Source organism: Tenebrio molitor, chromosome 4, assembly GCF_963966145.1.
Source record: "Tenebrio molitor chromosome 4, icTenMoli1.1, whole genome shotgun sequence".
Classification (NCBI taxonomy): domain Eukaryota; kingdom Metazoa; phylum Arthropoda; class Insecta; order Coleoptera; family Tenebrionidae; genus Tenebrio; species Tenebrio molitor.
In genome coordinates, this window is record NC_091049.1 from 9,542,849 (window position 1) to 9,557,030 (window position 14,182).

The 14,182-nt window shown below is 37.0% G+C and overlaps 1 protein-coding gene and 1 long non-coding RNA gene across 4 annotated transcripts; both read right to left on the bottom strand.

The window, feature by feature from the left end:
• Positions 1 to 68: 68 nt before the first annotated feature.
• On the bottom strand, positions 69 to 1,634 carry LOC138128800 (uncharacterized). 2 transcript variants are annotated; one of them, XR_011158916.1, is made up of 3 exons: positions 1,097 to 1,634; positions 748 to 1,023; positions 69 to 674 (listed from the first exon to the last, which is right to left on the bottom strand). It is a non-coding gene; the product is annotated as an uncharacterized lncRNA (long non-coding RNA). The 2 variants fall into 2 exon arrangements; XR_011158917.1 differs by having other exon boundaries at positions 1,093 to 1,634.
• A 7,745-nt stretch (positions 1,635 to 9,379) lies between these two features.
• Positions 9,380 to 14,128, bottom strand: LOC138128600 (fatty acyl-CoA reductase wat-like). 2 transcript variants are annotated; one of them, XM_069044803.1, is made up of 6 exons: positions 12,107 to 14,128; positions 10,784 to 11,032; positions 10,587 to 10,732; positions 10,378 to 10,487; positions 9,649 to 10,330; positions 9,380 to 9,563 (listed from the first exon to the last, which is right to left on the bottom strand). In XM_069044803.1, exons 1-6 carry the CDS (start codon positions 12,119 to 12,121, stop codon positions 9,464 to 9,466), a joined length of 1,302 nt encoding a protein of 433 aa, XP_068900904.1. In that variant the 5' UTR covers positions 12,122 to 14,128; the 3' UTR covers positions 9,380 to 9,463. The 2 variants fall into 2 exon arrangements, with proteins under 2 accessions (XP_068900904.1, XP_068900903.1); XM_069044802.1 differs by lacking the exon at positions 12,107 to 14,128 and adding an exon at positions 11,078 to 11,486.
• Between the last annotated feature and the right edge of the window lie 54 nt (positions 14,129 to 14,182).

Sequence of the window (14,182 nt, forward strand, 5' to 3'; positions counted from 1 at the left end):
AGCTCCAGGAGGTTCAAAAAATTGTAAAAGAACGATTTACTGAGACAAGGGATAATTAATTAGACGAATTTACATAATTATTTGTGAATTTTATTGATTTGTAGCAACATAAATAGAAGTAGGTACATAATTTTGAAAAAAATAAATTATTCGTTAAATAATAATCAATTCAAAAAACAATAATCAATTCAAAAATGCTGTTGAATAAACTGACGTCTAAACGCTAATCCTAAAATATCATTATTAACAACTGGTACTTCTTCAAGTTCTTGTGGAATCTCCTCTACAAAATCTATGTTGTTATGCTCTATACCAATATTATACAAAACAGAACAAGCACATATTATTGCTTCTGTTGTTTCCAATTTAGTAGGTAACATTCGGCTGAGGCAGGGAAATCTTCGCTTCCACTTCCCAAAAATCCTTTCAACTACATTTCTTGTATGTTTGTGAGCCCTGTTGTACCTTGCTTCTTGCTCATTTTGGGGCTGAAGCAGAGGAGTTAGCAAATAAGGTCTACAGGCGTATCCGTTATCTCCCAATAATAATCCTCGAATATTTCCCTGTTCAAATCTAACTCTTGCAGCACTACGATTAAATATGACGCTATCATGGGTTGATCCAGGATGCCTTACGACGATATCTAAAATTTCTAAGCGAGGACCGCCTATGACCTAAAATATAAATTATTATATGAAAAATAGAAAAACTTAAAACAAACTAGCATTTTTTTTTGTGTTTTAATACCTGTATATTTAAAGAAAATATTCTCTTCCTATTTCTAAAATTCTCCGCATTTTCTCCACCTGGATTCTGGATTGGTATATGAGTTCCATCAATTACTCCTGCAATACAAGGAAAGCCGTAAATTTGGTTAAACCGAGCAATTAAATTTCGTTGTCCCTCTTCATTACAAGGAAATTTGACAAAATTTGCTGTATTTTCAGCCAATAACACTGATACCCTTTTTACTATCTGTGATACTGTTGCTTGGCTGACACCTTGTAAATCACCATCAACCATCTGTAATTAGTAAAATATAATTGAAATTTTAAACATTACTACTGTTGATAATAATTTAAGATTACATACTTACTTGGAAGTTTCCTGTAGCATAAAATCGTAACGTTATCAGTGGAGAAATTGGAAGTCCCCGGTTATTAATTTTTTGAAGGCCCCCAATTACCAACGGAAGTATAATATCAATTACAGTGTGTTTGCTGAAACGATATCGCATTTCAAATTCTCTGTCTCGGAAGTACTCGAATGAGTCATTTCTATTCCTTATATAACGTTTAGGTAAACGTCTTCCGCGATTACGTTCAATATCTTTTTCGACATTTACTAGATGCTCAAAAAAATCTTCCATTATATTCCTAGCTACCAACTAAACTTTGTACGATTTATTTTTTACGGGAATGAAGTTTTCACGTAAATGTCACTAATGTCATTCCCTTCCATAAGCTAGACTCAAGTCTCGGTTCGAGGTGACTCAAACTTATCCCAGGCTTGAGTTGAACTTGACACTCAAGTACGTTTTATAAAATAAAATTTGAGAACTTGAGTCAGACTCATAATAAGACAAACTCAAGTGGCGACTATAAATGCCGGCCTTAGTCATTTATTCATGAGTCAGATCTCAATTCGCGGGCCGCGAGTCAAATTTTATTGGGTCAAACTTCTGTTATTTTTTTTTTTTTTTTTTTTTTTTTTTTAAATTGCCATTCCCGTTTTTTGCCATACGGCTTTTACGGTACCTTTCGGTCGGCCGTTTTTTCCAATTCATTTTCCTTGTTCCTTTGCCTATCGGTGATGCGACGGGGCTCCGGGGCACTTTCCCCGGCCACCCACGCCCATTCCACCTCACATTCACAGACATACACAACATTTATACACCCATGGGCACCCTTCCCGACGGGACTCGAACCCGTGCTGACCTCGCGGTGGTGGCCGAAAGAGTGTTGATTCTTCCTTCCACCACCCTACCGTCAGCCCCTGATAGACATACACACACATCCATGGCCGGGCGGAGGTTCCTTCCTTTGAAAAAATCCTCCCCCTTCGGTGGGATTCGAACCCACTAGCATCGGGACCGCGACCTCGGAGTACTTTCTCCGACAGCCATGCGGCCACCGAGCCTGTTATTAAATCCATTTATTTATTTCTATAATTTGTTGGGACCAAACACCACCACACTCGATTATTTGTTAAATAAAATTTAAGTGAAGTGTGCTCAATCTACTATGGCGGACAAAAAATTTTGAACGACTTGTTATTCCTTTGACATATAAATGTAAAACTGGCTTTATGGTCAACTAACCTCATTTTTTATTTTTGCCTTTCTTGTCATGTCACCAGTAACAGATTAGTCAATCATAGATTAACACAAAAATTTTGGTGTGCCTATGTCGGCTCACGAATGGTGAACGTGGATGAAGCTTAATCGTTTCGTCTTTGCCGTCGAAATTGCGAAAATCGCTGCAGCCCCTAGGCTATCGAGTGGTGTAGAATGTAGATACGTACAGTCGATGGACAAATAAAACTGGGACAAAAATGACAATCACATAAGTCAAAATTTACAAATTTTCATCGTTTAATTACGGCTTTATCACAAATAGGTTAACTTAGATATGACATATTATATTATAGACACTGACAAATATTGACAATTCAATGGTCTGATTTACATAGATTAAATTTTAAGTGTCCCAGTTTTATTTGTCCACCGACCGTACCTATCTAGTTCTTAGAGGTTTAGCATCAACACAAAATCAGGAATGTCTTCATCATAGATGAAACCAAATTTACGGGTCTATTTTGTGACTGTTGGATCTCGTCTTTCTCTCTGGACTCGTGTCAGGTGGTTCTGGAGAAGCTCAAAGGGGGTCGTCAGCAAACAAATACTGAAGTAATTGAATATGTGTATTTCACAATAAGGGTAGATAAAGATAACAGAAATCGAACTGGTCTCGTTGAGCGCTGCTTGAGGAAGAGGCCGCGGTCCGGTCTTGCACCGTCCAGCTGCGGTTCTCCCTCCTACAAGGGTAGGGGTGGTTCGCCCTGTGTCGCAAACACATACCACCCGCACTACTCCTACTAGCTAACACAGTTGCCTAACCTACGTTTCTTAAAGCTAACATAACTTATCGTTAAACAATTATCCGTCCGATAGTGATGCTCGTTAAGCATTGGTCGCTATTGAACTACAACGATTTCAGCATATTTGGTATTTCTTAAATCCTATCGTTATCATTATAATTCGATAGCCATCGTTATGGCAAAAGTTTAAAATTTTAGGTTGGATAGTAGCTCAACGACCAACTTTACATTACTGTTAGGGAATTTTCTTTTTTTGTATTGCAATGAAAGTGTTTTATTTTTTCATATATTGAACATTCAAAGCGGGCGTTTTGAATTTGTCAAAAAATTTGACACTGTCACATTATGATTATTGAAAAAAAAAAATACGATTAAGTAGCGATATTATGGTGGCCACAGACAGTGCTTTAAAGAGAAAATACCTCACTTTAGAGATAAAACAAAGTGTTCACCGATGTTTTAAAAGCATTTGGGAAGTAAATGGTCCAAATTTGGGTAGGATGCCAGTTTACCGAATGGTTGGAGAAATTTTTACCGTAAGTTGATAAATCCACTTTTAATTTAAATTGATCTATTTAAAATGTTAGCTTCAATCTCCTACAGATATCTGAAGGAAAAGTACGGAGTAATTTCTGGATCGGGTGCACAGGCACAGAATGGAAACGACGCACGATGGAACAGTGAAGAAATATTTGCGCCATTGTGGTTTTTTTTTAATTACAAGACCGCCGGCCTTCAGGCTTGACTTGAGAAGGTTTGCTTCATGCTTTCACTCTGTGTCCTGCTCTGAAATCTTTTCGTTAAAATCTGTTTATGTTTATTAAGGTACTGTTACGATTTAAATCGCCGCGCGATTGTAAATCTTCGCGATTTTTCTAGAATGTTCTAGAATCCATCGCGACGGAAACGTACTCGGACTTCCGCCGAAAAATCTGCGCACAGAGGGGGTGGAAGCTATAAATCGGGGGAACCAGAGACAGAACGGGGGATTTTTCACGACCTTTTGCCGGGGAGTGTTGTCAGTGCCTGGGGAGAGTCAAGGGGACAGTGATCGAGTGAATTTGCAGGGCCGACGAGACGACGTAGTGGAGTTCACGAGAGCCGTTGGAGACGATTCGTCTAAGTACCACCGCCCACATCGCCAAGCGGATCACAGACTTCACTACGGAAGGTTCCAGACCGAACGCTTTTGCGGATCAGGATCTCGTCGGGTCCTGTCAGTCCAGGTCGTCCCCGGACTCACCGGAAGGTGCCGGATCTACCCTCCAGCAAGTCCGGAGCAGTGGTGACACCCCAATTTTTACAGGCCGTAGCTTCTCAAAGTTTTCGGTTGTATTTTGTCGCTCCGTCGAACTAATTGAGCGTTTGTATTTAATTATAGTCAAATTTCCATTGTCACTCATTATTTCGACGGGTGAAAAGTTCTATCAAATTCCTTAATTTGTATATCGCGTTAAGGATTTATAATTTGTTCCACTGTTAAAGTTGCAGTTTTGTCATAAGGTGCGTCATTTCAGTAATCGTACTAACTTAAGAAAAAATTTCCGTATCAAGTCCGTCGGGTTTTTATATTCACGAACGATTATCAATCCGTGAGTGACCTCGCCAGGAATTGTGTATCGCGCTCACCGAACATTTTTTTTGCGCGTGGTTCGTACCGGAGAAAAACATCTTAACTTCAATTTTTTTTTTTTGGAGCGAAGGAAGACTTGGAGGACCTCCCCGCTTATGCGGGCGGCGTAGCCGAATAGCGACGTTACGTAGGACCAGCCTTCCTCCTTCGCTAAAGAAGGAATTTTTTTTACTGTTTCGCCGGTACTCGTTCGTTGAATATCTGGGACCCGGAGGACCCTCCGAGGAGTTAGGGTTATTCAATTTTGTACACGCCATAGGGCTAGTCAGGCTTCGTTGTTTTCTTTTTCATTATATCATTATTTTCATTGTTGACATCTGAATAAACGATTAGTTGAAAGATTGTGTATCATTTCCCGTACTCCGGGCTGTTCTCACCAATTTTTCAGCTTCAGTCGGCGTTTCTCGTGGTTCGCATTGTAAACCGAGTCGAAGCCACGACTTGTTCGTTATACCCCTGAACATTCCGGATTTGTAACCGGTAACAGGGTTGCCCAGTTTCGGGAGCGTAATTTATAACGTAACAGTACCTACACCTACTTGCTGGTTTCAATGCCGGTATTTAATATTAACCTGTAGATACCATATTGGGTGATTCAAAATGATTGTGGCCAAGTATGGCAACTATGTACGAACATTTATGTGGCAACTGTGTGGGTAGGGTAGAGTTGACATTTCCTTGACAGTTCATAGTCGCGCAATTTTGTAAGTTGTCAAATCAATGTGTAATGGAATTGAAAAAATCAAATGCACGCTTATGAAATGTCATACAAATGTCAACTCTACCCCATTCACACAGTTGTCACATACATTTTCGTACATAGTTGCCATACTTGGCCACAATCATTCTGAATCACCCAATATTTTAAGTAAACTATTCAAAACTAGTTTACTTTGCTTGATTGCGGGACTCGATTAGAGATTTGTCAAAAATGACAATAATCGTACATTATACCTAACCTCTTCAAAATACACATAACCCGAATTATTATCTGTGACATTGCATTTACAGTAGAGAAAAGTTGTATCCTATTACACCACAAAAGTTACTAAAATCACTAGATTTAGTAGTGTATATTGAAAATGGATGGAGTTTACCTATATGTTCATGACAGTTCATGTACTTTTTATGTTTTTTACTGTCACTACCGCTCAAATGTTGAAAATGCAATAAGTAAATAACACTGATCACAATCAATAATAACTGATACGAAAGCGGCAAGAAAAGTTTGCGACTGTGTAAAATTACAGCTTCCCCATTGTAGCTTGAGCTGTGAGAGTCGGATGCGCAGTGGTCTAACACTAATTTTGTCGCATTTTTTTGCTGCTTCCAGGGCCTCTTTATCGGACCTCTTTATTCAACTTTGCACATCCCTCACAGCTCAAGCTACAATGCGCAAGCTGTATATAAAAACAATGCTCAAGCGTAAATGCAAGACGACTCAGCAACAGTATCAGCTCTATGTTGACGAATTAGAAAACAATATGTTCTTCAGGAATAATAAAAATATGTAATAAAAGTAAAAAAATAAAATAAAAACAAACTAAAATCTGGGGCAAGTATTTTACCATAATTTGTACAATTTCATAAAGGCTGTGGACTGAGACATTGCTTATTGCTTCCTACAGGCTACAAACTTTTGGTAATTGCCGTGAGCCATAAAACTCAGGGCTACTACAAATTTTAGGAATTTTTTGACTCTGCCGTTATCTACTCTTTTCCAATTCTGCCACTACTTGTATCAATATGTCTCTGTTCATCGCTAGAAAAACTCGCAAGACCAAGTTTTAATACGACAAATCAACACGAACGAAATATAGTGGATAGTAAAAATGCATAAACTATTTAACGATGACAGCTGACGTCAATTTACGTTATTTAGCGAGAAGCAAAATTTACAAAATACTATTTGATCACTATATTCCGATTAATCACTAACTAACGAGGGATCCTTTAGTAATGATGATCGTTGAGAGTTACAAAATAGACTCGTTGGTTCTATTTACGTCAAGACAGAATGACCCAACAGGTTGTATTTTGGTACGCAAATATCAAAAAATTCAAAGTAGAGATCAATCCAAAATACTAACAAATTATAACATTTATTTAAAATTAAAAGTTTAAAATAAAAAAAACTTTACAAATAAAACTGAAGAAGTCAATATTTGATCATTGCTCCATTTTGTTGTACAACCAAGAGCAATCTATTCCTCATGGACAGGGGGCTTTATTTGAAGTCATTCGCAAAGTTGCGTGTGCGCAAATCAGCAACATGCGAATGGTATTGTGAACGGTCGCTTAGCGATATGCGCAATACCATTCGCATGTTGCTGGCTTGCGCACACGCAACTTTGCGAATGACTTCAAATAAAGCCCCCCTGGCACAGATTTCGGTGATAGTTCGAGGGTGCCTCGTTCTGTTCCACGGACGACACCCGCCTTCTTCCAGAACCTGGACGCGGAACCACCGTCCCAGTGTGTTGCCACTTCCGCATAATGGCATGGACAGTGCCCCTCGATAACCCTAAATTCGTCGAAATTTGCCCATACGACATAATCCTCTGGTGAAGGGTTACTATTTTGGCTTTAGTAAATTCAGATTCGGCTGGCATTGTATCACTAACTTATTATTATAAACTTGATAGACGTTAACTTCAAACCGTCAATTTTTCGATTTAATTTATAAACGTCATAATAACAGTAAAGGGCAGCTTACAATGACATTCTTTGATATGCCAAAATTTGATCGTTCAAAATTTTTTGTCCGCCATAGTACGACCTCTCGTTAGAACCTAATTAAACAAAATGAAAAATAAAACACAACGTTGGATCCAAAAATATTTCTTTTCTCATTATTTTTGTTTCGTATTTAAAAAAATATCTAGGATAGGTCAAGGAAGACGAAACGTTTCAATATTGAAAATCTCTCGAAAGGATGAGAGAGGGTATTCGAGAATAATCGAAGAAAGAGAAATTCCTGCAGCGCATTTGGCTTGTGAACTCTAAAGTAGGTAGTAGTAGTAGTAGTAGTAGTAGTAGTAGTAGTAGTAGTAGTACGTTCTACGCGGACAGCAATCATTCGTGTTTCCACGTGTTGCAAAATTACAAAGTAAATTATTTCTGTAATTCTTTAAGGTTTATTTCTCGATTAATGTCAATTCGGTCACTCTCAATTAGGTATTAATTTAAAGACTAGTTTGGTAAAGGGTTTTTATACTTGATTATCGATGGGCTGCACAGAACAAATTATGTTCAACGAAAAAGTAAGGCGCCCTTATTCGTATTCGAAAAACATGTCTATGATGAACATGAGGAACTTAAGGTTTGGGATACGGTTAAACTAAAGAAGAGCAGATGTGGGAATCGGATGTGCGTGTTGAAGTGACCGTGAAACCACTGATTATACACCTTGGAGAGTCTGATTACGATTCGGATTAACCGGAAGAATTCGAAGATGAGACTTGATTTTTTAAATCCATAATATGTTTGAGTTATCGTTAATTATTGTTTCTATTTACTAACTTACTGCTTTTTTATCGAATGTCAAAACCTTGTCCGCCTGACGGAGATTTTGACAAACAGAATTTTTAGCGGCATCGTGGATCCATATCAATTATAAATGAATTTAAGGGATCTAGGCAGCCTTGATGAATGTATATTGGGTTGCCTGACTTTTTCCACGGCATTAAAAAATGAACCATAAAACACGATTGGAATATTTTAGCAAGGTAGGTAATTTAGTTCACGTACGCTTCCTGTGTCTTCAAATAAATTTACGACTCTCTAAACCTTAAATTTTGTAAAGCCTACATTTGGATAGTGTTCCACGAGAAAACTAACTGTATCATTGAAGTTCTTACGACACTTTCCACAGGCAAAAATTGTTTCCTTTTTCAACAATATTGAAATTTCTGCCATTGTAGTCCATTTTTAGAAAATTTTCAATAAATTTACACAGTTTGACTTTTCAAATAACACGCCCACTTTTGACAGATTTTAAGGGGTGTACAAAATGTTACTTGGCAAGTTTTCATCAATCCTTTCAAAAGGTCACTGCTCAAAGATTAAATTTTTAACAACAAAATCTAACACGCCCACGCGGGGCGACTCGTGTTATACCATAGTGGAACCGGTTAATTACTGGGAAATAATTTCTTTATTTCGCTTTTTTAAATAAATTCTATGGAGATACACAAAGGCGCGATTTTCGACCGCTTGAAGATAAAAGTTACTTTCGAAACGGTACCAAAGTTGTGCCATTTTATTTATTCGGTGCAAAATTGTATTAAAGAATTTCCAAATTTTATGTACAGTTTAAGAAAAGAAAACTTTGGACCGAGCTGTAAATTTGTTTCTTGGAACTGCTAGTGCCGTGCGAAAATCAAGCAGTGGAGCAGTTCGAAAACGTGCAGATGAAATTGTTGTTAATACTCAAGATAAGCGAAAGTGTACCAAAAACATCTATCCGACAATTGAGTCAGCAAATTAATCTCTCTGTTAGAACAACGGACACAATGTTACACAAGAGTTTACATCTTTATCCCCAACGTACAGGAGTGGAGGAATTGAAGCTAGCAAATTAGCCAGGAAGATTACATCTTTGCAATTGGCTTGTCGACAACGTATTATAAAAAAGGAAACACGACACCGAGCCCAGATTTATTTATCAGTACGAATATGTATAACTATATGAACAAACTAATTATTAATTTGTTGTTAATCTAAATTAATTTAAACAATTAGAGACCACACTTTTGCTATGATAATCCCCACTAAAATCGCCAGAATAAAATAGAATACGCAGAGTAAAATATTTTGTGCAACCATGAATCTGTAAACAAAAAATTGCAATACATTCACTTCTGACCATGCACTGTCTGGGATTATTTACACTGCATCATTAACATTGTCTTTACCTATGCAATTTAATCCTTGCTTCTGGTAAAGTACACAACTGATCCTTGAGCAAGTAGATTCTTATTCCTTTTATAAAATTGCTATAATATGTATCCCATTTGACCGATCTGATGTCGAAAGGGAACATTATTCTATCTTCGTCAGTAATTCGATCCCATAAATCCTTTACGTTTCCATTGGTAAATTTCCAACTTGTATTCGTGAAGATACCAAACATGTCGAACAGTTTTTCTAGATATCTTACTTTGACAAACGCTTTCGGTTTTTTGAACGTTAAAATGTAATACATATCACACAGGATTGCTACCGTGCGATTACAGAGTATCTTGAACAAAGAGTACCAAAATGAACTGGTAGTCCATATTAATGTAGGCATCCATATCGCCTTACTCAACGGATAACGATACATTTGTGCTTTAATTACTTTGAGAAAATCTATGAATCTAGTTGGATTATCGATGGAGGAGACGTAGTTGTATATAGGAATGGGGTCCTTCTGGGGTATATCCCAAGCGCATGCTATCATTGCTGAAGTTACCAAATCGACAGGAACCAACTCTATGTTGCAATCTTCTTTATATAGAATAACTCTAAGTAATCCTAAAGAAAAAAATGCCGTGAAACCAAAAGCTGCAAAAGAATCGATCCAATTTTCGACAGGTTGTTTGTACGAAGAAGTCACTAAAACTTTTGTTATAAGTGCTTGATGTTATAATTGGTTCGATTACCGATAGCTGGTCGAAAAATTCCGATCGGTAGTTCATCTGATATTTCTTTAATCATAGATTCCGCCATAGCTTTGGTGAAAGTATAAGTGTTAATCCATTTCTTCAGAATACTGAAGAGGAAAAAATGATAAATGCACGTGTCGTGGAAGTCTAACACAAAATTCCTCGAAAATGTTCTTTAGATCTATAAAATTGTTTTTGTCTCTTACCTCGGTGTCCATCGAGCAGCCTCTTCTAGTGAAAGTCTCTCCAACATAGATTCTGCTTGTTCGTAGTGCAAAGGATGATCGTAAATAACTTCATCGAGAGCATGGAGATGACAGTAGACATACGCCGTAGAAGTGTGCACCACCGACTGAAATATATTTTCAAAAAGACTTCTCGGAATAATAATAATCAACTTTACCTTCAAATTTTCAAATTTCTTACAGAATTCCAACAGAATCTTGGTTCCTTTAACATTCACATCATAAGCTGATTTGATATTTTCGTTAAAATCTACCGTCGCAGCAACATGAAACACAATGTTGGTTTTTGAAATCAACTCTTGTCGATCTTCAAGTGTCAAACCTAGGTTTTCTTGTGTACAGTCTCCGGCGATCGCAGTTACACGGCTCCTGTAATCTGGATGACTGTCTCGTAGTTTGTCGAAGAGCTAGAAAGAATAGTTTTTGATGGACTTTAATGTTAATATATTTACCGCGCAATTGAACATCTTTTCTAATCTTGGCGATGGGTTTTTGTCTCCTTTCGCCCTTATCAAAACGTAAATGGTGGCAACTTTAGTGCTCCGTAAGAGTTTCTCGATGAGGACTTTTCCTATGAAACCGGTACCTCCAGTAATAAAAACACTTTGGTTTTCGTAGAATTGGCTAATTTGTAATTGCGACATTTTTGTTCAGTCTACTAAGTGAGTTTACGTTTATATCACATGCACTACTGCTGTGTGAAGAATAACACATTTTCGATATAAAATTGCAAATAAGTAGCATTGATTGAATATTGATTTTAATAGTAACAATTAGTTACATTGACTGTTTAACCTTTTATATACATAAAAGCGACTGCTGTATGAAATTAATATATACAGGGTGTTAGGTAAATGTCCTGCCAAACTTTCACCGCGAGCTTCATGTAGAACTCGGAAAAAATATTTAAAAAATTCTGTGAAAAAATAAATTGACATTTAATTTTTAAGGTAACATTTTTTTAAACTGCTTTTAGTCTTCCACGTTGTCCCACAACCTCGTAGGTAAAATTTCGGCACATTTTTAAAATACTCCTTTTATATCATATTTTATAAAACGTACACCAATGCGGTTTTCTTGTTTTAAAGCATATTTCCTAGAGGTTACTTCGCATTGGCGTACGTTTTATAAAATATGATATACAGGGTGTATTTAAAAAATATTCCGAAATTTTACCTACGAGGTTGTGGGACAACGTAGAAGACTAAAAGCAGTTAAAAAAAATTACCTCAAAAATTAAATGTCAATTTACTTTTTTGGCCTAGAATTTTTTAAATATTTTTTCCGAGTTCTACATGAAGCCAGTAGCTCGCGATTAAAGTTTGGCCAGACATTTACGTAACATCCTGTATACACTGCTCGCAAACAAATGAAATCAAAACACCCAGAAACAATGTGTTTTTTTAAATAAAATTTTACACGCATATTCACACACAGTAACAAATTATTAAGGTTTAAAAGATTTCGAACAAAGAACTCACAGTCGTTATCAACATTTTGTAGAAAACCAGAGTAGGTATCTTCTTATTGCGTTTGACCTTGAGAACGTCGCGTCAGTTCAATAAAAAATGCCTCGCAGAAGGAGACACGTTAATTTTTCGCCAAATTGCCGGACGTATAGAGCGAAGCGTAGCAAGTCTGGTGGCAACTTGGAGGACATGGGAAGAAGAACACCGTACACGTCGTTCTGAAGGCTCTGAGGCTCGCAGAAGACCACAGCCCACAGAGAGAGGCTGCGTACGACTCGATTGCTGATTCAGCAGAAGGTAGGCCCATTCGTATGCGTACTGTATACCATCGTCTACGTTCAATGAACAATGAACAATGAATCAAGATTTTGTATGGGAGCCCATGATGGACGACAGAGGGTGAGGCGACTACGAAGTGAACGCAACAATTTTACGTTTGCTGTGGAGCGTCATGTACACCCGTACACCGTACTGTTGGAGTAACGGTATGGGGTGCTATTGCTCATGGCAGCAGATTTCGCTTACTCTTTATTCGAGCCCCTATGACACCCCAATGGTACATCAATGAAGTGTTAGGTCCCATTGTTGTGCCTTATGTAAAAAACATAAAAGAAGGCATTTTCCATCAAGACAACGCACGCCCACATATTGCCCACAAATTGTAACTGAAAAGGTACAAAGTCATTAGTTGACAACGCATGCGAATATGATGATCGTTTGGAAGTTATTAAAATGAGCAGGAAAACCAGAGTTTATAGTTTTAGGCAAAACCATGGCACCGTAAGTTTTTAGCACTCCTCGAATCAAATATTTTTATTTGGAAAATAGCAAATTTAGATCAAGGTCATCATACACATTCACAACTGTAAAAACAACAAAATGTAACCAACAAAAAATTTAATACAAGATTGGATGTATTCACATTTAGACTGTTGTTCAATATCGACAATAGAGAAAAAGGGAAGATGATATCAGACTTCAATTATATTTTTTGTTCGACACTGTCAGAATTTGAGAATTTTCTCCTGTGTGAACGGATTTTGATAAATTTGACAACTTGTCAAAACGAAACGTCAAGCTTATTTGAAACATTTTCACCGATTTGGAGCCTTTAAGGGGCTCGTCGAACAGTTATATTTATCTTCACGTGGTCGAAAATCGTGGCATTCTGTATCCCTATAGAAACGGTTGCAGTGTTTTTTTTTTTAGAACTGGACTTGAAACACTTCAAATCTAAGGAGTTGAAATGTCCACAGGCTCGACCAAATCAAATGTAAGGTCACTTGAAGCATTTCTCACGATTTATTTAGTAATAATTACAAGAAATATTTAATAATATATCCCTATTAAAAAAGGCCTCCAAAAAAGGGAAATAACGAAATTATTACCGAATATTTAAGCGGTGCCATTGTGGTATAACACGAGTCGCCCATGTGCACGGATGACAGATGTCAAAATCAAAAAGAGCAAAATGGCTGCTCAACGTTAAAAACTAAACTTTAGACTTTAGTAGACTTTACTGATATTATTAAACCTTCAAGTACTAATAACATTGCAACTAGATAACTAGGAATTACTGGAGCCTTAAAATTTGAAAATTGTAAGTTTGAAAACTGTCATTTCACTCTAACTGCAACAAAAGAAATTAAATGAGTTCATGTCCGATTTTTTTGTGATCCGCTAATCTACTATTTGTGTAACTCGTGTGAGTAAATATCGCACTCGTTACACGAAATAACGCATTTCCTAACTGGTTACGTAAATAGCTATTGAACCCCAAAATTCATACTCGCTCATTGATAACTAAGCACGAACTAAGATTTACTCGATTAAAATACTCGAATGAAAAACAGTAAAAACTCTTAGTATCTGAACAGCGATCGTTTTTTCTTCAAAAAACTGTCAAGTTTTTACCGCATAAAAACATTTTCACTCAGTCTTTTCTTTCAATTGATGATAACCCCAAGACCGAAGTGTCAAATTAGGGATTAGAAAAATAAAAAGAAAATATTCTATTATAAAAAGATGAATGTGTAAAAAATGTTTATTTTAAAGAGTTCTATCAGTGTTTAAATGTATTACGTGGAC